The following is a 24,768-nucleotide window of genomic DNA, read 5'->3' as shown; positions in this document are numbered from 1 at the left end:
GAATCGAAGGTATATTAATCTCTACGTTGTCGTTTCACTTGTCAAAGTAAACCCCAAACTTATATACTTATGATAAATTCATCCCAAATTAATTTTTTGACCATAAAAAACACCAAACTAGTATAACTGTGACAAATTTACCCTCCGTTAGTTTCCATTAAATTTTTCGTCAAATTACTAAGTTGGATGACCCGTGATAATTGATTGGTGTACCAGTTTGGATTTTACCCTCCTGTTTTATATATTAGTTTGTGATTTTTCGTTATAGTAATCCAATTTAACGGAAAATAACGAAGGGTAAATTTGTCGCAAGTGCACCGGTTTGAAGTTTTTTAGTGATTAAAAAAATTAGTTTGAAATAAATTTATTAAATGTGTATAAATTTGAGGTTTTTTATGGTCAAATAATTAATTTGAGAATAAATTTGTTTTTTTTTGTTTGTAATAACCCTAAAGACATCATATCACCAGCAACCCCAACAAAATCGGAGGTGAACGAACAGTTCAATTTTCTCGTCGCCGGGAGAGATGGAAGCGAACTGCTCTCCCTTCAAGGTAGGCCTCTGTCCTGTCGCACCTCCCATTCCACTGAAGCACGCTGTTCTCATCCTTGAGAGAGAGAGAGAGAGAGAGAGGAGGAACTAGAAAAAGCCGCTAAATTGGTGCCCCGAGTTGCTGCATTTTCGTTTCAGAAAGAAACTCGTATTCTCTCTTGGGTTATACTTGAAGTAAAAATGGTATGCTAAGCTTTGTATTGTGCAGATAATCTTGGGCTCTTCTTCGATAGCCCGGAGGAAAATATTGGCTGAAATGGGGTATGAATTCACCGTCATGGTATGATTGTCTCTCGTGGGTTTACTTCTTGTTATTGCAATTCGCCGGTGTTGCCCGGAAATTTGTTTTAGCTTTGGTTTGTTAGGTAGACTGCAGATATTGATGAGAAATCAATCCGGAAGGATAAGCCGGAGGAGTTGGTGATGGCTCTCGCCGAGGCTAAGGTGATGTGATTCTTTAAAATGTCGAATCGTGCTGCATAATTTCGAAAATTATGTGCTGTTTGATTACCGAGAGTGTTATGGATGTTTCATCATTATATGTAACCCTAAGATTTTATTAGTCGAGCTGCTAGTGATGAAGGGACTCTTCAGTTTAGCATAACATATCATGTTAGGAGCAGGTTCTTAGTCCTCAGCCTTGCCTAATTCCGGTTTCCGGTTCTTTTTTGTAGGAATGAATTAGATGTAATTTGGGTTTGTGATCTCTTCCATTGATTGCTTTTTTATTACAGGCCACCGCTATCACATCCAAATTACAACGGATAAATAGCCAAGCGAAGGATTCTGAACCAAGAATTTTGATTGCAGCAGACACTGTACATCTTTCCTACACTTGCTTGTCAAATTTCCTTATGTAAACCCTTTCAATTGGTCACCTACCTAGCGCCATCTATGGATTTGAGGATACATTAATTTATTACTTTATAACTTGATATTATTAGTTTTCACCCTTTTTTCTTTTCACGCGTTGACGGTTCACAACTTTTGAGATTTTAAATTTGGGAAACGTGCAATGTATTTTTTCTTTCAACAAACAAGTTGGGGTTAGGAGACTGAAAGTAGGAATTAACCCCCATGACCTTGGATCTTGATAAGGGAGGACCAGCAACAGGCCAATTTTTTTTCCTGAAAGCTGATATGTAGCTTGGCAAGGTGAAAGCATCGTGCAAGTCCTTTATCTATGTGAGGTTTCTTCTATATGCCCTGGCCTGAGTTGCATTCTGAACCTTTTTACCTCATACGAAAAAAATGAGCAAATCCTTTCCTTGAACAAATTAACTACAGCCTATACTCTGGTCTGTGGACCGGACACCTCGTTGTAGGAATTCTTTGGTCTTGAATGTGCTGGTTACTCTCTTATGGGGTCACAAGCTATGACTGGTACTGAATGCTATTGACATTTGATATAGTTGATGCTCAAGATGTTGCATTCTTTAGACGGTAGTTCGTTTTTGTGTAACAGGAGCCAGAGAATTGGTGATCTCACTTAGTTGTATAATGTGTTTGTCACTGTGCTTGGATTCCATTGGTGGCCGCAGTGTGATGTAACTCAGGTGCTTACTTCCTTTCATGGAACCTCTTGTCAGGCAGAAGCCATCTCTCAGAAGATACCTCTTGGTGACTACATCAAGGATGCTGACCCCACATTACTTATAACTTCGGATCAAGTAAAAGTCCTTTTTTGTTAATGTGTTCTATACTTGATCAATTCCTTCACTGTCGATATGTGGTGTGTCTACAATAATAGAAGTGCTTATACATTCGCATATTAAAAGGAGAAATTTATTGAGTATCTATCTATTAATTTCCTAAAAACACCTTGTATCCTCAAACGTAGATGGCTGTCCTGGATGGTGATAAAACATGTTCTTTTGCTTAGTTCGGAATTCTTCTCTAGAAACAGCCCGCTTTGTGTTTTTTCTAACTGTGAATTTGATCTGGAGGTGGTGGTCTATGGAGATGCTGTTAGGGAAAAACCATCCAGTAAGGAAGAAGCACGAGAATTTCTGAAAGGTTTGCTTAAAATGTTTCAATCCACTTCATCATTGATGCCCTTTTCCATGACCGTATAATCTAAACCAAATAGGTTGCAGGATATTCTGGTGGACATGCTGCAACCGTTGGATCTGTTTCTGTTACGAATCTCAAAACTGGAAGTAGAAAAGGAGAATGGGATCGTGTGGAGGTACTTTCTCTCCTTCTCATAGAGAAAAAGAAAATGAAGGCCATTCTGATTTGAGTGTTTCGACCGGTATTTAGACTTCTGATCGCTTCAACAGATGCTGAACACCATTATGGTTAGATCTCCAGTACAGTATGGAAACATTGATTTTGACCATATGATTTTTGACCAACAGGGTACGAAGTTTTTTTTAAGCTGAACAAGTGACAAGTTTCTGTTATGCAAATGGCGGGCTAAATAAGTTTCTAATGTGTATTACTTGTTGGTGCAAATTTTTTATTGAGCGAAACAGCAGTTGTCTGCTAATTTCCCGTGCAAAAGTTCTCGAAAACATGTGTAGACTCATTGTGCAATGTGTTGCTTACTTTACACTGCGCTTTCTTCACTGCCTGATGTTGATCAAATGCTTTAGAGGTCTAGCTTTTGATCTTCCGCTGGTGACTGGAGAGATCTCTGGGTTATTATTTTGTCAAATTATGTTTGTTGTGTATAAATAGAGCAAGCCTTTATTCTGATTGTTTTTTGCAATTTTACAAGAGTCCAAGTTTTAGAGTTTTTTTGAGTCAACAGTACTCAAGCTTCTTTAGAAGTTCCTGCTATTTCATCATTTTTTTTAACTGACATTGTCACTCCAGTATGTGCCACTGAAACTTGTTTCCCGCTTTGTGAAGTGAGAAGGGGCTGTGTTGTTCCATGAAATTTTAGGATTTTCATTTTGCTTGTGTTCTTTAAATGGTGAATTTCATGATGTTGATAGAGTTGTAATCAAAGGTCAAACTTTTATTCCCACAATGACGATCTATTTAACTATTGCTTGTGGTACTGCCCTGCAGATCTTCTTTCATGAAATACCAGATGATATCATCGAGAAGATGGTGAAGAGTGTTCCTTTCGTTTTGTAATGTTATCTTTTGATTTGATCAAATCTTGGTTTGTCACATGGCAAGCTAAATAAGATTTATATTCTCTTGTTGTACAGGTGGAGGAAGGGATTGTGCTTAATGTTGCTGGGGGACTAATTATAGAACATCCATTGATATTGCCCTTCGTGAAGCAAGTGGTTGGTTTACTAATCTCTATAATTTAACAATGGCACAGCAATGTCAACAATGATGTTGTGGCATTGTATGGTTGTAGACTTCTAGTTTTGGAGAATGCGATAGTTTGCTTCTTTCTTAGTTAATGCTTTGTTGTTCAGAGATCATTACGGAACTGTTGGCTAACTGTTACACTGTTCAAAAAGAGTAAAGAAGGGAGGCTGGTCTTAATTGTTATAGTGCCCAGATAAATAGTCTATACATGAATTGCTTTTTATTTCTTTAATCTTTATGTTTCGAGTACACAACCCTGAGTTGGTGGCTTCTTGAGACTATGCGAGCAGACTAACACTAGCTGGTAATTTTGGTTGCAGGTAGGAACAACTGATAGCGTCATGGGACTCCCCAAAGCTCTCACCAAGAAACTCATAAAGGAAGTGCTGTGAATCCGATCACAGCACTGACTGTTGACCTTCCTTAAAGATGCTACCGTTGGTCTTTTATGAGAATGGTTTCTTAGCTCAATCAACAAAAACTACATTGCACCAACTATAAACTTTGTGTTTTGCTTTCCTTGCTTTTGGTTTCTCTTATGTTGGAAGACACTGTTACGTTGCTACATTCTTCAGTTATATGTCGAATGTGATATAGAGACAATCCCAATCGTTTTTTAGCTCTAGGCTCACAAGTTCTATCCGGTTCACAGTTAAATAAATTCCTGAATCCGAGAATATTTGGTATGTTGGGTTGACAAGGTTAATTATGAGGAGACTCCAGTAATATTGAGGTGTCAAATAAGACCGCTTGTCCTCCTTTCTCCTCGAGACTAAAATAAATTTTATTTATAAATGACTCTCCTCTCTAATAGATAGTTAACAGTGAAAAGAGTTTTCGTGTTCTTTTTATTGGGTTGATTCACAATGAACATCTATTGTTTGGACAGTGTAAGTTGTCTCGTTAAGCCGGTAAGGGAACATGAGGACATTGAATTGACCTTTCACTATTCGGCTGGTACCTTAAATGCTTGACAAGCAGAGGCCAGTGACCCATCAGATGACCAGTTCATTGTGGACAGTGAAACCTTTGACTCGTAACATATTTCCATCGGTCAATGCATTGGTTGCTTTTGGCCAAAAAGAGAAAAATATACGTTGGTTGCAGTCTCTCTTTCAGGCTATGGCTGCACTGACTTCTAGTTAGGTGGTTCTAGAAAAGGAAAAACAAAACATGTAAAATGTGAGAGTGATATTACGTAGTAATCATAAACACAACTCCCATTCTGACTTTAGTTGAAATCCATTGGCTTTAGATGGTCGTGACATGATATATGCTTAACATGTCATTCTTCATCCTAAGAAATGTAATGTTCATGGGTACTTTGGAATGCATGTCTATGTATTACCAAATACAAATAAAAGTATTGGGATTCTATTCAATGTCCAAAAGCAGCAAAACAACTCCATCAAAACTTCCTTTCTTCAGATTCACTACAATCCAGTCTTCCCTCAAGTGACAGATAAATTACAATGCCAAGAAACTTAACAAGTTCTTGTAAAGAAAAACGCTCTGAAGAGTGACTTAATGAAGCCATGAAAGCAATACAGTCGCAAAATGGTTGCTGGCCGAAGAAAATGGCTGCAATTATATGCTAAGTGATTGTACATCTTGCTTTCCCTCAGAGCTTGTGCCAAATCTCGATGCCGGGGAATGCAGAGATTGTCTCTTCAAAGAGAGAGGGAAAGGGAAGACAGCAACCCGAGAGGAAAGGAGAGACTATCATCTGAAGGACCTTTGAATTTCTTCTAACGTTCTTCCCTTAGTCTCGGGCACACAAATGGAAACGAACGCCACAGTAAAAGCGCTAATAACCATATAGATAGTGAAGGTACCTGTTTATGATGTTAGGTAGCCAAGTCAAATACACATCCAACTTTGAAAATAGAGTAAACGCATGTGTGCGCGATCGAGAGAGAGAGAGAGAGAAAGACCTCCGGTGCTCCAAGTCAAAAGCAAATTTGCTGTCATGGTGATCACCCAAGAGAATAACCAATTGGCAAGTGTGGCAATACTTCCAGCTAAGCCTTTAATATTGACCGGAAGAATCTGCATTCACCAGAAGAATAACCTCGAATTTAGAGGAAACAAGATCACAATATCTTTCATATGAAAATGCAAAGTTGCTATCTTCCCCGTGGTGGTTCTCTCCCCACACCCATACAAGATGAACAGATTCCTTCAGCATCAAAGATATTTTAGTGGGCCAGTCACTTCATCCTATTACATCAGATTACTGCAGAGAGTATCATCTAGGCCAGCATTTCATAGGTAGGGCTCACTAGATTGTGTTTATTCTATCATGAAAGTCAAGATGAAAGATCCTGGGTTCTCCCTTTGCCTAGAAGGGATACTAGGAAACGTAACCCAGTCCAGCCGAAAAGGAAGGGCATAAAAATGATAGACTGCATAATTTAAGTCCAAACTTTTAAACTTTCTGAATATGCTTACAAACATGATGATTCAAGTTTCTCTTGCTTCCATTCTTTTTGAAGAGTAGATTTTTGTTGACCATGACATTATAGTTGTAGGTCATACATATCCGGCTTAAGAAATAAACAGCAAAGTCAGTGGAACAACTTCCTTTCATGCAAAACCAAACTGTCATTTCAAGAGAACGATTATGCCAGTTCTAACAAGATCAGATTTGATCCGAGTGATATTACCTCTGACATTATAATCCATGGTATGGCTCCAATTCCTAGCGAGAATGTAACTACCATAGCCTGATAGGAAGACAGAGATAGGACAATGTTACCATGCATCCTCACGTTTTCAATGAGCATATGGGACATGTATCTACCAGCATCGACCATAGTGACTTACCACAACCCCAACCACGGACAAGATGCTAAAAATATTATAAAGACTAGAACTCTCTGATACGGAGCCCTGTATTCATCAAGAGGAAACCCTTAATGAGTATTTCCAAAAGCTTCTAGAGGAAATATACTTTGGTTGAGCATGTGAAGCAAACTACAGTATTACCGTCACATAGAAGGACACTGCAACTAAAAGAAGGCTAACAGTCATCCCAGCTGAGGAAATCTGTAATAGACAGTCATTAATCTTTTGCTTGAGCCGGCAATACCCAAAACTGAAAGGTTTGTCATACTTACAATAAGAAGAAGCCGGCGGCCTGCTCTATCCACCAACCAAGTGGTAACTCCAGTTGCAATAACCTAAAAGCCATATTGTCCCTTAATCATGCCTTAGGAAGATAATCTATTTTGGCTGACATCTCAATCACAAAATGTAAAGGCCCATTAATAGCCTATTGATGTTCTACCTGAACTACACCGACTCCAACTGTTGCTGCGTTGCCTGATGTAACCCCTATTTGAGACAAAAGAAAACACCAAGGAAATTAGAGTGTGATGCTTACTGATAAGGGTAAGTTGTTACAGAAGATGATACTCAATTTGCTTGCTCGAAAAACTCAACACAAAGGAAAAACATAGCTGACAGCCACAGGGTAGTCAGCATGGGTAAACTTACTGTCTATGACCTAATTTAAAAGCTAATTCCACTGGAAATTCTTCTTCACAACCATGTGAAGGAAGGGAGTGCAACATGCTTACCAGCATCTTCAAAAATGGTAGTAGAATAGAATAAAACCCCATTTATCCCGCTAAGCTGTTGCAGGATAAGCAAACCAATCCCAACCTGCAGATCACATTTGTGGAAGACAATAACCCTTTGATTTAATAGGGCAAAACACATGAAGGGAAAGAAAAACTTCCAGAAAGTGTTTACCATCAAAGGGAACCAGTATCTTCTTTGTTTGAGCTCTGAAAATCGAATGGTAGTTCTTCTGCTGCTTGAGGCAACAGCTCTCTGTGAAAGACCAAGGAAACTACTTGCAATTAATTAAACAAGTGCCCCCAAGAAGCAAGCATTAAAGTAAACGAACTAGATGTAGCATCAGCTTGCTCAGAAAGAACTCATTCGGAAGGAGGCTTCTACATCTCAAGTTTTCAATGACAACTGCAAATTCAAATGAAAAATTAACTCGACACTACCTTGATCTCATTCATTTCAAATGAAATATCAGTATCAAAGCCTCGGAGAACTTGCAAAGAAGCTTCAAATTCTTCTGTCATGCCCATTTTCGCCTGTATTTGAGGAATGAATCTAGAATGAACTAAGACAAAACTTAAGCTAGAATTGCAAAATGATCTTACTGAACAAAGTTTACCAGCCAGCGGGGGGATTCAGGTATGAAGAACAGACCGGGTATCAATATTGTACATGGCAATATTCCTGTGGATGTAACCAATAAAGTAAAATATAAAAAATACAGGAAGAAGATGGTCAAGTCTTTTCGAATGTTTGTCTGTATTAAAATATTAATCTAATCTCTTCTATTCTCGGAAAGAACAAAGACTAATGAACATGAAATTTTCATTTCAATTATTCTACCATTGCTCAAGTACTCAAAACACAGGGCCTCTATTTCTCTCAAGCTTTTTGTATTCTCAAGTATTGCTTGCACATCCACATGCAGTTTAGTTCTCCTTAAAATTGCTACAAAACCAGGTTAAATTGCGTCAATCATATCAAGATGCTCCTTTTGAAGTCTAAGTGATTGCTCGAGTGGTAATTATTTTTTTCTTCCTTGTTCAAGACCTGGATTGGGATCAACATGCTCGCACATTCTCTTAAGGTTGCCCCAAGAGCAAAAAATGTGTGCACTTTGGTAATCACAGCATGCGCGTGAAACAGAGCTGCCATTCCTAGCTAGGATTAGTTGGGTACTTGAAAAGCTGGGATACCATTATGCTAATTTGAGTTACAAATAGAATTTCAAATAAGATGAGCCATGGCAATAGGAAGTGAAGTTTAGCGTAAATTTAAACTCTGTGAGAGATGCAAATGCAACACATTGAAACAACGCCTTCATAATACTTATGAGACAGAGGAAACTTCTTAAATGATGCTATCAAGCAAAGAAGGAAACCGGAGAAGGTAGATTTGTTTTTCATTTGATTACACCATTGCTGTTTTCTTTAATCTGGAAATATCTCTGTTTTATGAAGAGCCCACCTAGCAAAATACAATGGCTCTGACTTTGAAAGAAACAAGAATATTAGCTAATCATTGGTAATAAAGGATATCATTTAAAGCTCTATTTCATTTCCTAAGATATTTACAAGTTAAATGATTTTATTAACCAACTAATGAAGCAACAATAGATAAAAAGAAAATATGCGCTTAACAACCATGAACCAAGCTTTGAGAGCTTTACCTAAAACCGCAAGTATCCTCCACTCGACAAAAAGTCCCAGCAGATAAGCCAGCAGTATCCCGATAGTAACTGAGAGCTAAAAACCCACAAATCACGCTGTTACTACCTGGAGACTTAGCCTATTTCAGGAAGAAAATCTCAATTAGTGATCAAGCAAGCCAACCTGATTCACCGAGCCCAAGCTACCTCTCATGTTCTGAGGTGAGATTTCAGCTATATATACAGGCACCTATGGATATCAAAATAGGTGGCATCATCAATTTTCCCATTCTTTAATCTACTATAAAAGATACACACTAGAGCAGAATAGAATGTACCGTATAAGAAATTATGCCCACACCGAAGCCTTCTAGTAATCTTCCCATGTACAGAAAAGAAGAATCCTAAGAGAACATTGTAAATGTCATGCTCCAGCACTTCCCTTCTAGATGCCACAACATATGGCATACATAGTTAAATACAAGAACTCACTTTAGCAAAGGAAATGGCAAGCCATCCAATGATATTCGGGATGGAAGCAATCATCAGAGACTGCAGTTGACAACATACAGTAAGCCTCCATCACATTAATCAAAACAAGCAAACCTTTACTGCAAAAAGGCAATGTTGACAAAGAAAAGCTAATCAACAAATTCAATCCAACCCCTTTTCGTCCAATGTACTCCGCAATCTGACCGCTGGCGATTGCCCCAACCATAGCCCCTACATTTGATAACGAACCAAACCAGGAGAACTGACCCAGAATCCGATTAACCGCTGTACTCAAGAAAACCCAGTACAAATTTGAGATAGAGAGTTGAGAGATTCACACCTCGGAGACAGTAAGACTAAGATCCTCCACGATTGCAGATTGCGTCGGCGATGAGTAACCCGACTGTTTATAAGCAATCAACACTCAGATAAGAACATCAACAGCAACTAAACTGCCCATTTTTCAGTTAAACGAATTGAGTGCAAAAGCAATGCCAATTTCTTAAGTTACCCATCCTCATTTACTCTTGACCAGAGCTGATTTCGTTGTTTGACAATCAAGAAAAAGGGCTTTTCACGCCGTATAGCAGTGCTTTTGCAATCGCGCTCGAGCGACGGAAGGGGCAAATTAATCGACAAAGACAGAGTGAGAAAGTTCCTTACAGTGAAGCCGAACTGAATAGGACCCAGAGCAACAATCAAGACGCAGGCCACAACCGATATGGAGCTCTCGCGAATTGCCTGAGAAGAGCCCATCATGCTGGATTGCCTCGAGCTCATCCGATACCAACTTCCCGTGTGCAAGAACGGCTTCCTAAGATCCCTCCCCTCTTCATTCTCCTCTCTGAAGCTCATGTTCTCCCCCGCGCTCCCAACACCGAACTCCTCCCAATCGGATCAGGAACGGCTCGAACCGAAGAGAGCCCAGCACTCAATCTCCAAGACCGCACTCTATCCGTTCGCCGAAATGCCCGTGCGAGGGACAGAGAAGAAGATCTAAGGACGGAAGGGACGGGAAACAGTGAGAACAGAAGTAGACAAGGAAGGTGGGGTTTTCGTTTTGTTTAATAATAGGCATACATTAATCATCGAACCCCGAAGGGTCGACGTGCTGTAGCAACTGGCATGTCGTGTCGTTGTCATCCGTCTATCGTCGAGGTGCTCACACCACCACTGATACGCAAATCTGGCAACTCCGAGCTGTAACGCCCCGACCTCCACATTTTCCTATTTCGACTGTTTGTGTTCTTTATTTGCTGGACGACGGTTGGATTAGGAGGGTCGTCTCTCCATCCGTTTCTCGATCCACCATCCTCAACAACGGGATTCAAATCTGTTGTTTTTCTGTTTCTTCTTTTTCCTCCGATCTTCTGTTGATCCTCGAGTCAATGAACTTCCACCAACTGTTCAGCCCACTTTTTAGGATTTTTTATTTTTAAGAATAAGTTCAATGAAAATACGAAAATTTTGTCATTAAAATATAAGTACATTTAAGTTTTAAAACTTGTCACTAAAGTACAATCAAGTTGCCAGATTTCTGACAAAATGTTGAGGTGTTTTTTTTCTTGTCAAACTAATTTCCAAGGCTTTTGTTTTTCAGCTTTTTCTTTTTATCATGTTTTGTTCGTCCATCTTATTATTTTCTTTATAATAATTTCAGGGCTAATACCATCGAGAGCCCCAAACTAATACATCCATACCACGTTTACCTCAAACTAATTTTTGTGTCACAAAAAATCTCGAACGGGTACATCCATAACATATTTTCCCCAAATTGTGGTAAATATGGGATTTTTTGGAGGTAAATGTGGGGCGGGCACACCAGTTTCGGGAAAATGTAGCACGTGTGTATCAACTTGGGAATTTTTTTGTGAAATAAAAGGTAGTTTGGGTAAATGTGGCACGAGTGCGCCATTTTGGGATAAATGCAGCACGGGTGCACTAATTCGGGAGTATTTGCAATAAAGAAATTAATTTGAGGTAAATACGATAAGAATGTACTAGTTTGAAATTTTTAATAGTATTAACCATAAAAATATCCAAATCTTTCTCTTTGATCATTTGATTAGTCCTCACCAAAGTAAATAAACGTCCCGTCCGTATATATTGGGCAAAATTCCGCCCATCATGATGTCATGTTTGATCCCCGTGTTGTCATTTTGATTTGGTCTATTCAGCGACGATACGGCATGCTACGTGAACGTTTTCGTCTATATTTCTCATTGAAAGATTAACATGAACCAAAAAAGAATTGTTAAGTTCAAGGATCCGATTGAATGAATAAAAAAGGTGCACAAACAACATCAATCAGTTCGACAAAAAAAAAAGACGACATCAATCGGAAAAAGTTCAGGCCATAATTATTAATCGAGATAGGTATGTGAATCAAAATCTTAAATCTATAAATTGCGAATTGAAAATCAAATTGGTTCGTAAGCTTCAACAAAGGTACACATATATGTATATTAAATAAGCCGTATTACATGTAAATATAAGCCACAGAAGTCGTATCATTATTATTGAATTGAAAATTGTAAAATTTACTTTTAATCTTCCATAGTTATCAAGATACAGCATCAATAGTAAAAAACACAACAAAAGATACAACATTTGATGTGTAAGTTTATACAAGAAATTATCAATTGGTTGAATTTTTTTTTTGGTCGAACAATTGGTTGAATTAGATAGGCATCAAATCGCAAATTCGCTAGGAAATCGAGAGATTCACATGCGATTTGATAGACTACTTGTTCACCTAAAATCGAATCAAAGATCGAACCAAAAATTGACCAATTTTGAGAGCTATGATTCGGGCACCACCCTTTCTTGTCTCTTATATTTATCTCGTCTTACTATGTGTGACAATGGCCCGTTGGTTCCTACAACAACTCTTTCTCCCGTGCTCTCGTGGGTTCCTACAACAACTCTTTCCCACAAAAAGGGAGATGACAAAAAGGGAGATGTCACTTTGAGATTCTAGTTCAACCTCACTTTCGGAATAGATTTGCCTCTAGATAATGAGCTTCAAATTTATTGATCGCATTGTCACTTTTTGTATGAAAAGATTCGACGCCTCCAAATTTAGGCGATCTAACTTTTTTGCATTTTTTCCCACAAAAATATACATTATTCCACAAAGAATTTCACACATTCGAGGAGGCATAAAGCCCATAGAGTAAACAGCTCTAAAAGGGAGATGAATGGTCATGGGAATTGCCAAGTGTTTTGATTGATTGGACTTCAAAAGTAGTTTGGTTTGGTTGGTTGCGGTTCTCAGAGAGGCGCATGTCCTTGAAATGCACCCTAAATGAACATGCATCGCCTCAGATCTGCCACTAGCAGCCGTCGGCCAAGGCGGCGTGGCCCTAGAGTCGTCTCGCCTAGAATAGGCGAGTTGAATTTGGCATTGGCAACCCTTGCTTAAGGTCGCATGACCTCAAGTGAGGGCCTCAAGCGAGGGTCGCTTGGGATCACATGAACTCGGATGGCATCGCCTAAGGTCGCTCGAGCATCAGGTGGCGTTACCAAGGCCACGCAATCTCGACATCTACGTCGTGTGACCTCAGGGTGGTGTTACCTAAGGTGGCGCGACCTCGGCAGCCCTCGCCTAAGATCGCAGCTGCCTCTCACTCACCTAATTTCGAGATCTCTTCGAGCTCTTTTTTTTTTTTGAAAACTTTTTGGGGTCAAATTTTAATTTTTAAAAATTACTTTCCCGAATGATATCAAAGTCTGTAAAAAAGTGTTTGGGTCATGATCTAAAAAGTCGTTTGATTTTATGCATGGATTCTCTCAAATGTTCTCCCAAATGCATCCAAAGTTATTTACCAACGTGACTGTAGGCTTTAGCTGTATGTGGCACAAAGGAAGGTGGAGATTTGATTGCCAGGGTGTCATCAAGAATCAGATGGGTCCCTTTCTCGATGAACCCAGCACGTACGTCGTACAGTAGCTATATTTAGAGGAGGGCCTCACGCTCCCAACACTTCCAGATTTTGCGCACATGCATGATGCTTCAGCACGTATTGCAGATCTTTTAAATTGGTACACATAATTTTTTTTTACCCAAAATTAATTTTTTATCACAAAAAACTTCAAATTTATACACTTGTGATAATTTTACCCTCTTTTAGTTTACGTTAAATTTTATTATCAAATTTCTTAATTGGATGGCACGTGGCAATTGACGGATGCACTTGTTCGGGGTTTCACCCTCCATTTGTTATAGTTGTATTAGTTTATGATTTTTTGTGGTATTAATTTAATTTAAAGAAAGGTAAATTTATCACAAGTATACCGGTTTGGGGTTTTTTGTCGTAAAAAAATTAGTTTTGGGTAAGTTTGTCACATGTGTATTAGTTTGGAATTTTTCATATAAAGAATTAGTTTGGGGTAAATTTGTCACATGTGTACCAGTTTTTAATTTTTTGTGGTATTAACCCTAAAAGTTTAAATGTTGTTTTGATAGTAAGAAGTGCAAATGCAGCTGCAAATTGGGCGCCAATTGCAAAGAGAAGAGGATATACATCGTTACCAAATCAATCAAGATTACAAATTGGCTGGCTCATCAAATCGACACAATAGAATATGACGTCATTATTATTATTATTTTACAATAATGAAGCCGATCTTAAGTAAGTAGCCCCGGCAAAGTTACCGTTAAACTCACGGATCAAGTGAGATGTGAGTAAAAATCCGAGTGAATGACTCAAATATGAGATTATCTATACTTGATGGTAACCGAACTCTTACCACTAGCCTCCCTCGCCCACGCGTACAGGCCAATGGCGACATCAATATAGTATACACATATCGGGCCACAAGACAAGTTACAAAAGAAAAGCCGTAACAGCTCGATGTCTTTCATCATTGAAAAGCACATAATCCATTTTAGTTTGGATTAATACCATGAAAAACTTTGAACTGGTACACCTATATCAAATTTACCCTCCGTTAGTTTCCGTTAAATTTTACAGTCAAATTGCTGAGTTGGATGATACGTGGCAGTTAACGAGTGTACCAGTTTAGGGTTTTACCCCTCTGTTTATCACATATTTATCAATTTATGATTTTTTGTGGTGTCAATCCAATTTAACGAAAGGTAAATTTATCACAAGTGTACCAGTTTGGAGTTTTTTGCGGTCAACAAATTAGTTTGGGGTAAATTTGCTATAGGTGTACTAGTTTTGGATTTTTAGTGATCAAAAAATTAGTTCGAGATAAATTTATCGCAAATATATTAATTTAGGATTTTTGATGGTATTAATCTTTTTAGTTTCTTAGTTTTAGCTTCTGTAAATGTCCCTGTGATTGTTAATGTTGACCATTGGATTCCTTCTCGCTTGTCGAGAACTTTATCAGTCGTGCGCGTGGATCGCGTGCTATTTGTTTATGTACGACTACGAATATTCAATCGGCTTCACAGCAGATTATTCAATTATGGGGGTCATGTGGGACCTTCTATGCCAATGCCAGACGAATCCATAGGTCCACGTGATTATCGACGTAGCGGTCTCGACACCAATCAGTAGTGAATTCGACAAACCACCGATTTGATTGAAAATTTCAACCGCCACGTCATCCAAAAAAAAAATATAGGCCAAAAGTTAGATGGGTACTTCAGCACGCATGCGTGTACTTACCTTACGCCCTTTCGCAGAAGGGCTATATTCTCCCTCTGTCTATTAACGAAAGATTGACACTTTATAAGTTATGGACATCGCATTGATCAAAATGCAACAAAATAAATTATTAATATTATGAAAAATTTCAAACTGATATATTTATGATAAATTTATTTCAAAATAATTTTTGACCTAAAACACCATAAACTGATACATCTATGACAAATTTATCTTCCGTTAATTTTCGTTAAATTTTTCTATCAAATTACTAAGTTGGATGACACGTGACAGTTGACAGGTATACCGGTTTAGAGTTTTACCCCTTCGTTTATCATAAGTTTACCAATTTGTGATTTTTCGTGATATTAATCCAATTTAATGAAGGATAAATTTGTCACAAATGTGTTAGTTTGGTGTTTTTGATAGTCAAAAAATTAGTTTGGGATAAATTTGTCACAGATATACTAGTTTGAGATTTTTGGTGGTCATTAGTTTGGGATAAATTTATCATATGTATACAAATTTGAGGTTTTTCGTAGTATTAACCCCAAAATAAAAACATGAGTGATATCCATGCACTAATCCACCAATTAAAATGCCGGTATGAGAAAGGTTCCTCCATTCTTGAAAACATTGCATGATGCTATCACAGATATAGAAGAGGATTAATTGGCGAACGTGTGTTCTATATTAACTTGTGTTTGGGCCACACAAAAAATATAGGTTTTCTGTCAACCTCCCTTTTAGTATTGGTACTAAAGACATGTTTGGTAACTTGGATGGTAGCTCAGGTTAATGAATTATTCGATCCGACGTTTGGTGAGTTTTCCTCGGTGGGGACAAACCCGAATAAGTCTGAATAAAATGGTAGATGACTTATTTGGGGTCACTAGTCCGGGTCTAAGGGGGATGGGATATAAATTCTATCATTTGAATTGGTAAAAAAAATAAAGAAAAAAGAAAAGGAATAATTTCATCCATGTGACGCATTAGCCATGTTGTCTACAACTTAATAGTCAGGATAATTAGTAAACCACATTTTTCTCCCACTCAATCATAGATCTAACAAATCGAAGACTACTCGACCACAATGGTGGTCGTTGTCTTCAGGCAGCCACCACGCTATTGAGCTCCTTAGGCGACGACGACCATCGTGTGGTGATTGCCTAACTTATCAATTGTGACTCACATGCATGTCACCCAACCTCTCCTCTCTCAAAAAGTTTTTGTCGTGGTGATTCTCTAACGAAATAGAGGTGACCAACGCCGTAGTGATGGTTGCCACAAACATCTCTAGATCAAATGTCTATTTTTATCCTTTTCAAATACTTTATCTGGGTACTTTTAAACTTACATCCAATTCTAATTCAGGTTCACCGAATACATTTTTGGGAAATGGATATCATTACATTTGGCGTCATACCCAGTATTGTACCAAACGAAATATATAAATACCATCTTAAATATTTTGGGATTAGATGTGATTATAACGTCGTATTCCGTATTTCGGTTTGACTTTGGTTTCATATTTTATTTTATCTTATGTAGTGTTTTGACGACTAAACTACTCAATTTGATAACACTATTTAGATTTAGCTGCGGCATATGGAAATTGGCAAATGATTCAATTTTGCACAAAGAGGATATCGAATCTTCACCTAACGGTCTATCAATGACATGGTCAGACCTCCTTTAGTCCATGCCAAGAAAAGCATCGGATGCATAAATTGTTGCGACAACATCAGACCACGTGATGAAATACGTGGAGTTCCTCCATCACACATGATCCGAGTTAATAAGGGTCACGTGTCCCACTCATCTCACCTAACTAACCTTTCTTTTGTGCATGTCACGTGCAACCAGACATTGCGCCTCTACCGGTCAGCTCACGAGATCTCTGTGTTCTATTGCACCCTTTCTTGTTCTGGCATCGACAGAGTTTGGCCTGCTCTTTTGCACCAAACATGCTTTTAATTTCATCGTCAACTTTTAAATGATTTTCATATTTTAGAAAATTAGCAACAAAACCATATTTGAATCAATGTGTCAATATTTGAGTGTTGTGAAAGTTTCAGGGGTCTTGGATTTATAAAAAAAAGTCAAAGGACATGAATTATAAAACTTACATTATGTTAAAAATAAAAAAGTAAAGTAAATCTACACAAATATGTAGGGAAAATTACCAAAAAAGTCGTAAATTTATTTCACTTTTGCCAATTCAGTCCTAAACCTATTAATTGTACAAATTGATTTTTAAATCTTTTCACGTTTTACTAATTGAGTCTATCCGGCCAAAATTGATCGGAAATAGCTGACGTGGATGCTGGATGTCCTATCTGGCACTGTCGGCGCTGACGTGGACAATTTTTTTGAAAATTTTATTTTTTTCCTTATTTAATTTCTTCTCTTTTCCTTCTTCTTTTTTTACTAGTGGCCGGCGAGAGTCGCCAGGCCCTCACCAACCACTAGGCAAGGGCAGCGAAGCCTTTGCCAGCCGCGGCCATGGGCAAGGTGGCCTCCCCTGCGATGGCTTGGACTAGATCCAAGTGAGCCGCGACCATTGCTCACGGCTAGTGAGAGCTTGGCGACCCTCGTTGGCCATAGTAAAAAAAGCAAAGAATGAAAAGAGAAGAAAAGAAAAAAAGGAAAAAGAAAAAGAAAATAAAAAATTCGAAAAAGTATAATATATTATTAAAAATTATCTATGCCATAGCCGGTTGTGCCACGAAGAACAGTCGGTGTCCACGTTAGTAATTTCCGGCCAAAATTAGCCGGATGGATTCAATTGGCAAAATGTGAAAATATTTAGGATTAAATAGGTACAAGTGCAATACATTTAGAATTTTTTGGTGATTTTCCCTAAATATGTATGTAAAGTCTAATTTTCCATTTTTTTATATGTTAGGTTGATTGGGGAACCCTGTAAAACCAAAGTGAGACTCCTACATTATCTTACATGTGTAGGATAAATGAAGGACGATGAGGGTTGAGGGAAGACTATGGTGAGGTGCCCGTGCATATGCGGAGTAGAACGAAGGAAGCATAAGATCAATGAAAAGTAAAATCCATGCGCAAGTTAATTCTTAAAAGAAACTCGAAGAATAAGAATTAATTTTTGTGTGACTCACAATTTTAACTTTATCTTGTTTGTACGTTTTTGCAGCAATTCACACTTTAACCTTTATTTAAAATGAAGGACTTGAAACCTTTCAAATTTCTAAATAATAACGGATAGAATTTTACGTAGTTTTTTTAAAATTTGTAACTTTTTATTTTTAAATTTTGAAGGAATTGATAAGCAAAAGTAAAAGTAGAAAAATAACTTTATGAGAGATCTATTATACTTTTTTTCACTTCAATTGAAAATCTATAGTGAGACGAATGTCACTTTTCCTTTAATAAGATAGATAGAGATAATATAGATATATATATATATATATATATATATATATATATATAGATAGATAGAGATAATATACACATTATGTGTAACACCCCGGGTCTACACTGTGTAATATTGTCCGCTTTGAGCCTACTTACCCTTACTGCTTTAAAACACGTTACACAGATATAGAACCCCAAGCCTTATAAATTAGCCCAGGACTCCCCTCCTAGGCGATGTGGGACAAGAGACATGTCCCCCCTTACCATCCTAGAAGCCTGCCAGAAGCCGCTTCTTGCTCAGGCCAGAATCCACCGGCCCCGGCGACCATTCCCCGCCCTCGTCAGATCGGGTCGTTACATTCTCCCCCCCCCCCTTCGGGTATAGCGTCCCCGTTGTGGCCCCACACGCGGTCCGAAGTCGGCTTTGATACCAATTGTAACACCCCGGGTCTACACTGTGTAATATTGTCCGCTTTGAGCCCACTGACCCTCGCGGCTTTAAAACGCGTTACACAGATATAGAACCCCAAGCCTTATAAAGTAGCCCAAGACTCCCCTCCTAGGCGATGTGGGATAAGAGACATGCCCCCCATTGCCATCCTAGAAGCCTGCCAGAAGCCACTCCTTGCTCAAGCCAAAATCCACCGGCCCCGACGACCACTTCCCACCCTCGTCGGACCGGGTCGTTACACTATGCTCATGCCGAAACTAAGTGGATGAGGAAAAATATAGCTCTCTTTTGATAGTTTAATGAACAAATAAACAATTATGTTAACTTTCATCTCGAAAGCATGTCAATTTTTATTTTTGAGACACTCATTTTGATGAATTACTCTAATGTTGAAGTTAAGCTAAATTGATATAAATGACATGCGTTAAAGTTGACACCCTGGAATTGATGGATAAATTTTTTAGGGTTATCCCATATCGTATGAAAGAAGCAAGTGGTCAGTTTATAAATATTATAAGTGTGAGCAAAAACCTTACTCTTTGAACTAACTTTAGGGGTAAGAAGGGCCAAAAACTATCCAACACTAGTATCATAACCCAGATTACCGACCCAACAGTCATAGGGAAGATACGAGTTGTTGCTAGTTTGACCCACTACCTATGTGAGAGGAAGATTGTTGAGGTCATGAAAGGGGCATGTGGTCAATTTATAAGTGTAAGGGAAAGTCTCACACTTTGAGCTAGCTTTTGGGATGAGAGATGCCTAAGCTAATTCGGACTCTTTGCTCTTAAGAGTTGCACATGGCGGCTCATCATAAAAAGTGGTTCGAGGAAAGGCCATCGATAGCAGTGTTTTCAAGCCTAGATTGGCCTGTGTGATCGGGAATAGGACTATGTGCCAATTCAAATTTTCCTATTCAACCTAGATCGGTCAAGAACAAGTGTTTAACTTGGTGAAAGAATATGAAACTTGAGGCAGATGAGGCTGGATTGACCCCTAATCAAAATAAAAGAGCACCTTAACCACTGGAGTCGGTGTTCATATTGAGAAAATATTGGCGAAGATAGTCTCACCATGTCATTGCTGAGATATACCACCCAGATTACGACATGTGTCCTTTGGGACCCACCGATAAGAGATTATTCAAAAACCTTCTCCCTTATCTCACCGTTTGTTTCCCGTTTGCTCTTTGTTATTGCCAATAGCAGTTGCCACTCTACTCTACTCTCTTCACACGAAAGCTTCTTCTCTCTCTCTGTCCTGTTTAGCGACTCCACTCTTCATGACTCCACTCCTCTCTCTACTCTACTCTCTTCTCGGCTCTGCACTTCCGCTCCTCTCTCTACACTCTTCATTCTTTGTGCCTCTGATCCGTGTTTAGGATCCAGGGAGCTCGCCGACCCCTTCGCTCCCATTGCTGCGTAGTGTCTTTTTCTTCACTCCCGACCACGCAGCCTCCGCCATCGCCTCCCAGAGCCCCATTGGAGACTTAGATTTGTTGTCTACGCACGATGAGCTCAGGTTAGCATTAATGATTTTGTTTTGGCTTCGTTTGAATCTTTCATTTGGCTTGTTTTGCTTTTCTTTTTGCCTTCTTTTGGCTTCATCAATCTGGTTGTTTAATACCCATCATTGCCTAGCATTGTTGTGAAGTAAACCTTAGGGCATGTCAATTTTGTTTGGTCTACGGACTGCTTTGATGAAGATAACATGCGCGTGGATTGTGGTACTTTGTGTATGAGAATGTGGCGGTAGGTGATTGATTAGCTTCCCTAACATTGATTGGTGATATGTGCGTGAGCATTGATTGTGGAAGCTATGATAGATGGTGAAAATTAGGTCGGTTTGAGAGTGGTAGATGCTTAATTCAAGTAGATGAGCTCCGTGATTGCTCGAATAAAATCAAACTGATTGAGATTTTTGTTGCTAGTGGTGTATTCCCTTAGTCATCTTGTGGTTTCAATTTGGCTTTGCTTCGAGATGCTTGATAATTTTGCATTTTTTGAAATTAAAACAATAGTGAAGAGTCGTTGAGAGGCATGAGTAGAGAGCAAAACTAGAGATGTGCAAAACATCATTTACATATAATTAGGAATGTTTTTTTCTTTCTTTTTTGTGAATATGCTTTGTAATTGTTGAGAATAAAGATGTGCAGGTGCAGGAGGACATTTTTGTGAGATGCATGGCTGTGAGCACTTTTGATGGTGTTCTTTTAGTGTGGTTAAACATCATATGGTACTTGTTTTGTATTTGAACTTTCAAAAGCCAATTCTGAACAACCAGAATGTATTGTAGTGGATTGATCAGTTTTGGTGTAAATTTTCAATACTCAATTATGAACAACCGAGAGAAGCCACTAGAACATCCATCCATTGTGATTTTTGCTCCATTGAACCTAGCTTTTGCCAAGATTATTGTTGTTTCTCTATTTTAAAGTCATCAAAACAGTTAATTTGCACGTGTAAAGTTATTAGAAGGCTGAATCAGAGGTAATATTTACTCATACTATGTGAAACATATTATGCTTTGTTAAGTCACGGATGAGATGTTTTGCTTGAAAAAGTACTACGTTAAATACTTTTTGTTCTTTTGGTTGCAGCATAAAACATCCCATCTCGCACATGTAATGCGTGATATGGAAAAAGATTTTGAGTTTGTAGTAGGAATGGTATTTTGAGATGAACTTGAAGCATATCATAAGTATGTAGCCTATGCAATTGGCAAATGATTTGGAGTGAGGAAGGCTAAGATGTGCGATTACTTGAGACAATATTTATCTAGGCATGTTGTTTAGTAGAATGTAAATATATTCGTTATTCTTTTATACAGGGTCATCAAATTCTTTTTAGCAACCTGGGATGAATGAGTTGAGCGATTCGATAGGCAGAGACAATGTATGGTTGTAGCATAAATAGTCGGGAGGAACCCTCATAATTCTTGGATGAGAGGAATCCTCATCATTTTGAGTCAATCCTGATGGTGAATCTGATTGGTTTTTGGATGAGCACACGGAATATATGGTGCTTTCGTTAGATTTCACCTCCGATTTCTATTTGAAGGCTTGAATGGGTCATATTTGCCAATTGTCTCTTCCTTCCCTAAAATAGGAGACTGATTTCCCCCCCTTACAAATAGTGTACTTGTAGGGAGATGATCATTTTACATTTTATTGACTGGATTGTTTGTAAGGTTGTTGCTAGTGATGAAGTAGTTAAATCTTATTGCGTCACCTTGACAATGAAAAAAGAGCAGATTTCACTTTAAAAGTGCTAGTGTAAGCTATTAAAAAGCCAAAGTTTCATTCGACGAGCTATTTTAGAATGGCTGATTGGTTATTCATGCTTCTCATTATTCTATTTTGGTTCTCTACTTTGTCTATTGTAGTATTATTGTGTACACCATTCACTGTGACAAATGATTGCAATTCCCGCTGACAAAGGTGGTAATCACACTCTTACATGTTGTTATTTGGTGGGAATCCCTACGATCATCACCTAGAGAAACAATGGGCAATTACTCGAGGCGATTTAGAAACGAAGTGTGAAACGATTAGTTTAGTAGCCAGTTCAACTCTCTCTTGCTAGTGTTTGGTAAAAAATTGTCCTGATGTGATTCTTTGATATGTCCGTTGAGTGAGAAACTAAAGGGGAGATAGAATAAAAAAAACAGCTACATAAAAAAAACAGCTACTTCAGCTAGAAGACGAATGGTATCCAATGTTCAATCCTTATTATCACTACATTCATAGTGTTGACATAAAGACTGGAGTACAATGCTCGGACCGGAGGTTGGAGCAGCTTTCTTTACCACAACAATTTGCACAAAGGAAGAATTGGGCAACAATTTACTCTCGCTCCGGTCATGTGAACCCACATAATTTCCCGTTAAACATAACAAAAATACGAGTCAATGAACAATGAGCAAAGACCTGAGTTTGTCACAACCGACCATTATTTGTTTCTATACAATATATGTTCTCATGTAACAACCGAGCAATGCTTATTTCTGAAATTAGAAAGACCACAAAAACTTGGACTTGAGCAGGTCCTTACAAGGCTTAAGGGAAGACAGGGGAAGGAATTCTCGGTATGGTGGAGGGATCTCCTTGTAAGTTCTCTCCGTATTCCCTCTCTTCTGGGAAGACAAAGATTGGGAGGCAACTTAGGAGGCTTTAGGTGAAGAGGGTAGACTCTACATCAGTTTCGGCTAGTTACCACTGGTTAGACAGGTATAGTAGCCTCCCACGCCTAGGGTGACGAAATGGAACCTTTGGGTTCCTCCTGGGTTGGCCTGTGCTATGCGCAATGTCTATTCAGCCAACTTGTAGACCCAATACCCCTAGTTGAATAGACATTATGCGATTGAAAGACACAAAAATGTAACTAGAAACTTGTAGAAACAACTAACATCACGTGGAAAAAGTTAATAGAAGTCAAGTCTACTTCCACGAAGGGTGTGACATTCTGAAATTCGACCCATTTTCGGGATTTATGAAATGATTATCTCATTGATGCACTTCTAGTTAAATTTTACTCTGAATTGATCACTCATGAGAAGACTAACCGTTAGGGAATGGCTAGTTAGGAATTAAGTACGCACGACCTAAGAACTCGACCTTGGATTGACACTTCAATCATAAGGATTGACGAGGGGATATTTTGGGCAATTATAGACCGATCCAAGGATGGTTATGGAATGATTTGCCAATGTTATACAATTGGATCGCGGGTGATTCTGTTTGGCCATTGTATGGATTACGAACATTCCTAAACCAATTTCTAACGATCGTGTCCTTCGGAATGATTGACCCTCACAATTACATGACAACTGAGGTCACCATAGCTTGAGTAAACTTAAATGTGGCTTGATATCGAATCAACCACGGGTTGAATACGCGTAACTCCTAAGAGCCGCCCATTAGTTTGAGATATACTAAAGTCGCAATTGATCGATTTTGGCCATGAATTGGAATCCGAGCTTGGGTATCGAACTTTCAAGGATATCAAAACTATTATATTGGACGTTGCCTCATTAAGCTCACTTAGTTATCGGTTTATTCGGAAATTCTTGAAAAAGTGAAATTCGGCTCGGAATTTGAAAAAGACCCTTTCACCCCTTAGTGTTCTAAGACTTCTTGGTTGAGTGGAAGGGCATGTTGGTCTTTGTAACCCCCTAGTGTGAACGAATTTCTTAGACAAAATTGCCCCTCTTGCTTTGGTTATTTTCTTAATTGCCCTTTCTAGAAATCTTTTCAAGAAGCAACCCTAGCCTTTGGATCTTGACTTGGGAACCGAGGGATGATCTCAACCCTTCATTTGGATGATGTTGTTAAGCCATTCTCTCTCTCCTCCTTCATTTTCAAACAACGGGATCAGGGAAAAACGCATCATGAGCAAACCTTATATTTACATGATTGTATTTTACAAGTCCCTTTTCTACGGGCCTTTTTCTCTTTTCAACACATTACACGTATCCGCGTAGGCTGGGGGAAATTCCTATCTCCTCTAGCGTGATTACAGCTCCCAAAACTGGTGTGAGACTTCCATGCCTACAAATCTGAAAAACAACGGAGTGAGTTAAGGACTCAGTAAGTAAACTTACTAATCATCGGATAGAAGGATGCCTCACTGTCGAACCAAGCACTTGAACATCATCGTGTCAAGTGTCGATGGCAATGAATAGCAAAGGCGTGCCTTACCTTGCCTATGTACTATTCATGGTTCACGCATCTACCAAGAGAACATCAAGCATGATATATAAA

At 38.6% G+C, this 24,768-nt stretch overlaps 2 protein-coding genes and 1 long non-coding RNA gene across 8 annotated transcripts; 2 read left to right on the top strand and 1 right to left on the bottom strand.

The window, feature by feature from the left end:
* Window positions 1–427: 427 nt before the first annotated feature.
* LOC115670868 (uncharacterized) lies at window positions 428–4,432 on the top strand. Of its 4 annotated transcripts, XM_030592248.2 has the most exons (10): window positions 428–554; window positions 762–833; window positions 923–997; window positions 1,288–1,371; window positions 2,143–2,223; window positions 2,500–2,569; window positions 2,650–2,741; window positions 3,572–3,613; window positions 3,718–3,798; window positions 4,150–4,432. In XM_030592248.2, exons 1-10 carry the CDS (start codon window positions 528–530, stop codon window positions 4,219–4,221), a joined length of 696 nt encoding a protein of 231 aa, XP_030448108.1. In that variant the 5' UTR covers window positions 428–527; the 3' UTR covers window positions 4,222–4,432. The 4 variants fall into 4 exon arrangements, with proteins under 4 accessions (XP_030448108.1, XP_030448110.1, XP_056167397.1 ...); XM_030592250.2 differs by lacking the exon at window positions 1,288–1,371; XM_056311422.1 differs by lacking the exon at window positions 1,288–1,371 and having other exon boundaries at window positions 2,095–2,223.
* A 755-nt stretch (window positions 4,433–5,187) lies between these two features.
* On the bottom strand, window positions 5,188–10,781 carry LOC115670776 (sugar transporter ERD6-like 6). Of its 3 annotated transcripts, none has more exons than XM_056311421.1 (18): window positions 10,629–10,781; window positions 10,212–10,499; window positions 9,889–9,951; window positions 9,721–9,810; window positions 9,549–9,608; window positions 9,395–9,460; window positions 9,241–9,306; window positions 9,078–9,153; window positions 8,028–8,092; window positions 7,852–7,944; window positions 7,411–7,666; window positions 7,119–7,165; window positions 6,949–7,011; window positions 6,818–6,877; window positions 6,656–6,721; window positions 6,496–6,555; window positions 5,764–5,878; window positions 5,188–5,664 (listed from the first exon to the last, which is right to left on the bottom strand). In XM_056311421.1, exons 2-18 carry the CDS (start codon window positions 10,401–10,403, stop codon window positions 5,552–5,554), a joined length of 1,551 nt encoding a protein of 516 aa, XP_056167396.1. In that variant the 5' UTR covers window positions 10,404–10,499; window positions 10,629–10,781; the 3' UTR covers window positions 5,188–5,551. The 3 variants fall into 3 exon arrangements, with proteins under 3 accessions (XP_056167396.1, XP_030447999.1, XP_030447998.1); XM_030592139.2 differs by lacking the exon at window positions 10,629–10,781 and having other exon boundaries at window positions 7,411–7,495; window positions 7,586–7,666; window positions 10,212–10,601; XM_030592138.2 differs by lacking the exon at window positions 10,629–10,781 and having other exon boundaries at window positions 10,212–10,603.
* A 9,424-nt stretch (window positions 10,782–20,205) lies between these two features.
* On the top strand, window positions 20,206–22,374 carry LOC130138257 (uncharacterized). Its single transcript, XR_008816651.1, has 2 exons — window positions 20,206–20,528; window positions 21,837–22,374. It is a non-coding gene; the product is annotated as an uncharacterized LOC130138257 (long non-coding RNA).
* Window positions 22,375–24,768: the final 2,394 nt, after the last annotated feature.

Source organism: Syzygium oleosum, unplaced genomic scaffold (assembly GCF_021117445.2).
Source record: "Syzygium oleosum isolate NSW1041296 unplaced genomic scaffold, Sole_v2.1 Sole_v2.05, whole genome shotgun sequence".
Classification (NCBI taxonomy): domain Eukaryota; kingdom Viridiplantae; phylum Streptophyta; class Magnoliopsida; order Myrtales; family Myrtaceae; genus Syzygium; species Syzygium oleosum.
This window is presented reverse-complemented; position numbering and strand designations above follow the sequence as displayed.

Excerpts from the sequence above, each read along its gene's own strand:
- LOC115670776 (XM_056311421.1), bottom strand. The coding sequence starts at position 10,403 with ATGAGCTTCAGAGAGGAGAATGAAGAGGGGAGGGATCTTAGGAAGCCG. Across the intron at positions 9,307-9,394 it reads TGGGCATAATTTCTTATACG|GTGCCTGTATATATAGCTGA; the intron begins GTACATTCTATT and ends TGATATCCATAG. Across the intron at positions 6,722-6,817 it reads CAGTGTCCTTCTATGTGACG|GGCTCCGTATCAGAGAGTTC; the intron begins GTAATACTGTAG and ends TGATGAATACAG.
- LOC115670868 (XM_030592248.2), top strand. The coding sequence starts at position 528 with ATGGAAGCGAACTGCTCTCCCTTCAAG. Across the intron at positions 998-1,287 it reads TGGCTCTCGCCGAGGCTAAG|GCCACCGCTATCACATCCAA; the intron begins GTGATGTGATTC and ends TTTTTATTACAG. Across the intron at positions 1,372-2,142 it reads TTTTGATTGCAGCAGACACT|GCAGAAGCCATCTCTCAGAA; the intron begins GTACATCTTTCC and ends ACCTCTTGTCAG.